Source organism: Penaeus monodon, chromosome 1 (assembly GCF_015228065.2).
Source record: "Penaeus monodon isolate SGIC_2016 chromosome 1, NSTDA_Pmon_1, whole genome shotgun sequence".
In the NCBI taxonomy this organism is placed as follows: Eukaryota; Metazoa; Arthropoda; class Malacostraca; order Decapoda; family Penaeidae; genus Penaeus; species Penaeus monodon.
Genome location: NC_051386.1, coordinates 43,296,203 through 43,301,202, shown reverse-complemented (window position 1 = coordinate 43,301,202; position 5,000 = coordinate 43,296,203). Strand labels below are relative to the sequence as shown.

Sequence of the window (5,000 nt, the reverse complement as noted above, 5' to 3'; positions counted from 1 at the left end):
ACTTTAAATACCATCAGATATGAAGCATTGATAAGTATTAACAATATACAAACATATCACATCATTGCTATGAAAACATTCTCCCTAATCAGACTATTAATTGCCAATTAACCTTTCTAATTAATCCATCAATCACCCATTGATATGACTTAAATAATCATCCTGTCATTCAGTCAGTTAAACAATCAATCAATACCCATTCTTCCTCCTCAGTTAGGTTGTCAGTCAATCAGTCAACAAAGTAATTATCTATCCATTAATATATCTAACTATCCGTATCTATCTATGTCTATCCATCCAACATCCATATACCCATCTCTATGTTCATCCAACCAACCAACCAACCAACCAACCAACCAACCAACCAACCAACCAACCAACCAACCAAGCCCACTCCACCCATACACCCACCCACCCACCCAACCAACCAACCAACCAACTAATCAACCAATCACTCCCTCTTTCTCCCCCCCCCCCCCCGCAGACGAACGCAAACAAGAGATGCTCAGGACCTACAAGAAATTCATCTTCACGCGTCATCCCTTAGACCGTCTCATCTCCGCCTACAAGGACAAACTTGAGAATGTGGACGAGGAGAGTAACTTCGATTTCCACAAGCACGTCGGTCAAGAGGTGGAGAGGATGGTCCGTGGAAGGGTAAGGTGGAGAGAGGAGGTGGGTGGAGGGTGGGGATGTGGGATGAGGTAGGTGGGTGGAGGGTGGTCAGTAGGAAGGATAGGTTGGAGAGGTGGATGAAGTGGATGGATGAGGTGGATGGGTGGTGGAAAGAGTGAGGTGGAGTGGATGAGGGAAGGTGGAAGCAGTGTTGAAGGCGATATCACGGGGTGGGAAGAGTATGTGAGCCTAAGTGATGTAATAATGATAATGGTAATAGTGATGATGATAATGATAATAATAACAATGATGATAATTATGATAACAATGATAATAATAATAATAATAATAATAATAATAATAATAATAATAATAATAATGGAATGAAAATTATAACACTAGCATTAATAATAATGATTATGATATGATAATATTAGAGGTAATACTAACGGCAGTGTAAATGATAGCAGTTGTAGTAGTAATAGCTGCAGTAATAATAATATTGATAAAAAATAGTGATAATAATAATAATAATAATAATAATAATTATTATTATTATTATTATTATCATTGTGGTTATAAGGATAATAATGATAGTGATGATTATTATTATTATTATTGATATTATGATAATAATAATTATTATTATCATTAGTAGTAGTAGTTTTATCATTATCATAACAACGCAACAACAAAGCCTCCTGCATCGCACATCCCAAATGACAACCACAGAGTCACATCGTTTCTTACGCAAGTTCCTCCGTTGCAGGTCACGGGCCAAGGTCACAACGTCACCTTCTCCGAGTTCATAACCTGGGTCACGCCTCCGAATGGCACTTGGACCTTTGCTCAAAAGAATGAACACTGGCTGCCCATGACAGAGCTGTGTGCCCCGTGCGCTGTGCAGGTGAGCGGGTGTTTGAGTAAGATGAGATGTGGGAAAAAAATTTGTGAATATGATACTAATGCTTGAGTGTTTTCGAGGTATTATATTTTTTTAATAGGTGGTAGTTACTGTATTTCTCAAGAGTATAATACGTATAATATAATTAAAAATATATAGTGTATTTCCTTCATCTATATTCTGCCTTTGAATCTGTTCCTCTAAGCTCCAGTTAGGCCATTCGGAATTTTCTTTCCGACTATTCCTCAACTTTCCCTCTTCCAGAATTAAAATCCTGCTTCCTCCCTGTCCTTCTCTTCTAATACTACCTGTCTCTCCATTCATCTCGCATCTCCAGGTCTCTCTCTCTCTCTCTCTCTCTCATATAACTGTCTCTCAGTCATTCCCTCTCCCTCGAACCCACCACCCGAAACCAACCAAGACTCATCTCCACCTCCTCATCCCCCAGTACGACGTGATCGGCCGCTATGAGCACCTGCAGAAGGACGTGAACCAGACGCTGCACTGGCTGGGCGCCGGGCAGTTCGCCGAGAGGTTCCCCCAGGCCGACCGCCCTTACCACGCTACGTCCCTGCACAAGGAGTACCTCCAGCGACTGTCCATGCCGGAAAAATTGCGATTTCTGAGGACCTACCTCCTCGATTTTTTGCTCTTCGGTTATGAGATGACGTAATACGGTTGTTCATTTCATGAATTTAGTACATAAAAAGAAAAGCGAACTATTTCTTTTTCAGTATTTTTTTTTTTTTTTTTTTTTTTTTTTAACAATTTGAAAGGGTCATTTTTATCTACTCTTGCTTACGAACGAACTGTACATATACATGAATTCCTCTACCGTAGCTTCGCAGAAATCGAAAAAAAGACATTTCCCACAAGAAGTTACTTAAATAAGCTTTAACAGTGATATCACAATCTAATGAATAATCAAATGTGATTTTATTCGCGCCTCTAAAAGCCTTAAATCGCCCGCTTGCCATATCATATTGAATATATAAATATATCAAGATTAAAAAAAAATCTATTGCCACAAGCTTTTATACAGCATATAGGCCTATGTGCTTTACAATCCGTGCTGACAAGCCCGGCCAATTTCTTCCGTCTCAAGTCAGCTATTAGTAAGGTCTAGATTTTATCAATATATACGATTCCTCCTAAAATCGCAATTAATCTAAGAACTAAAGAAACGAATGTAGGCCTATATTTCACCTAAAAAATATCTAATCTTCAATCGAAATATCAACAGCAACTATCGCTTTTTTGTTCATTTTTTCTCTTTAAGTACGCATCATTTTTTTTTCTATTTAATACCGTCACAGTCATTCTTATTGCCTACACAACCGCAAGGAACAATCATGTGATAACGCTCAATATATTTAATAATCTCAATTCTAGCACGAATAAATCAACATTTTACCGATTTATTTGGTGTTGCATCTCGTTTCATCATTTCATACCCATTCATTACATGCACTGATTTTGTCAGTTAAGAATGCTCAAATTTTATGTATAATTCCCATCTCATTTTAGTTGTACAGGACATTACATCGTTTTCATGACATGCTATCCGTGTGTGAGTGTTGTGTGTTTAGCAATAAGTTTACTATTTTTTACTTCGTTTATATATTATTTTCACACTTGTAAGAGATGCTATTGGTACTATTTCTTTCGTCGTGGTATTTGCATATTATCTTACATTTGATGAGTAACATTCCTGATTAATATTTTAATCCCTGAAAGATTTGCAAAAGCAGTTCTTTTATGAAATTTAGTTTTTATAATCAGACATTTCCTTTTTTTAATGCGTATTGATGTAGACAGTAAAACTAAGTGTTTTCATGTTACAAGCAAACGTTTCTCTATTAACCAAATAGAACATTTGCATATTATTAACCAGTCTTTCCGCACTGACGACAAACATTTCTATATTATGACGAGTCTTTCCACACCTAGGACAAACTTCTACTATTACGGAAAACATTATCATATTAAGCCAGTCTTTTCCTATATAGAGCAAACGCTTTCATATCTGCGAAAAACGTTTCCTACATGGAACCATTTCTTTCAATATCTGAGTCAAATGATTCCAAATTTTCGAGACATTTCCGTCTTGCGACAACCTTTCCACATGCGTGTTCTTTCACATTTATGACAAGTGTCCCAATGTACAACGAACTTGCAACAGCCATTTCCTCATTATAGGTTGTATATTTACACATACAACAGACGTTTTGAAGCTAATGACTACGGCAAACATTTCTTTGTTTAGATCAAACGCGTTCAAACTTGCAGCTAAAAAATCGTCATGTATGGCCAATGTATCTCTAGTAATTCCTCTCGTTATAGCAAAAGATTAATTATTTATAACCAAAGTTTCTACATTAATTTACCACGAACTGTCTTTGCGACAAACGTTTCTCTCCTGATACCAGACATTCCTTATATTTAGACGTGCATGTATCCCAAGAAACGTTTCTTTCCTTGCGGTAAACGTTTCAATATCCAGCAAAAACACTTCCATTTCCAACCTACCAAACAAGTCCTAATACCGAACAGGGTAACTGATCAATTGATAATATTTACGTACAACTTATCTCCGAGCTTAATCCATATTGCTTTTCTTTCTAATGGTCTTAATCTTCGTCTTTTAAGGTAAAAATGTATCTGGAGAACGAAGGCGTTTCAAGTAATAAAACTAGCTAAAGTTAATGTCAGGATGAAGGAAAACGACTTTGATTTCAGGTTAAGACCTTTTTTTCTCTCGATGTTTAGGTGTAATTGTAAAGGTTTCGATGTATGTAGATTACAGAACGCATATTTAAGATCCACAGAAAGCCAGTTACGATCTGTGTCACGTTTTACTGTCAGTAGATTTATTTAATTCCTATCTAGAGGTACACATTGCATAACACTATTATTTAGACAGTAATGTATTGATTGTTAGTTTACTTAATTTATCCTCTGCCTCTAGTTAGATGGCGTTCTCTTTTAGAATATGATTTTTAAACTGAAATCACTTATTACAAGCAAAAGCTGTTCAAGGATCACATCTAAATCAAAACCCATTACCTTAAGTTACACCTCCATTATCCAAAGAAAACTGAGACGATAGAAGACGATTGACGGATAAACTTAAATAAACCAAAAGGATAAACAATAATCTGCCAAATTCATTATATACATGTACATCTTGATGATTCTTGGGCAACACTTATCAAACACGGTCATAGACGCTTACATGTTAGGATGTATAGAGTCTGTCAATCAATGTATTTGATGCTGTGCATATGATTAGGGACACAAAGGAGCTTTAAAACAAATTCACTCGATGTGTGTCGTGTTCACTCCCCGAAAAAGGATGTAAAATGTGCAAGCCTTAATTAGTGTCCGTGTGTAGATAGACCTTCCCAAATCGTGCTCGCTAAGTGGAATAGATGTTGAAAGCAATACGTTGGTAAACGGATCACGCATTTTATTTGAAGCG

At 36.7% G+C, this 5,000-nt stretch overlaps 1 protein-coding gene across 2 annotated transcripts in view; it reads left to right on the top strand.

Moving 5' to 3' along the window:
• The window catches only part of LOC119572681 (carbohydrate sulfotransferase 11-like), a 33,185-nt gene that overhangs the window by 27,317 nt on the left and 868 nt on the right, over positions 1-5,000 (top strand). For both annotated transcript variants that reach the window (XM_037919744.1, XM_037919745.1), the window contains 3 exons: positions 485-657; positions 1,385-1,522; positions 1,968-5,000. The exon at positions 1,968-5,000 is cut by the window's right edge and continues 868 nt beyond it. In XM_037919744.1, the coding sequence (XP_037775672.1) occupies positions 485-657; positions 1,385-1,522; positions 1,968-2,192 (536 nt within the window). In that variant the 3' untranslated portion in view covers positions 2,193-5,000. The remainder of the gene's footprint in view (positions 1-484; positions 658-1,384; positions 1,523-1,967) is intronic.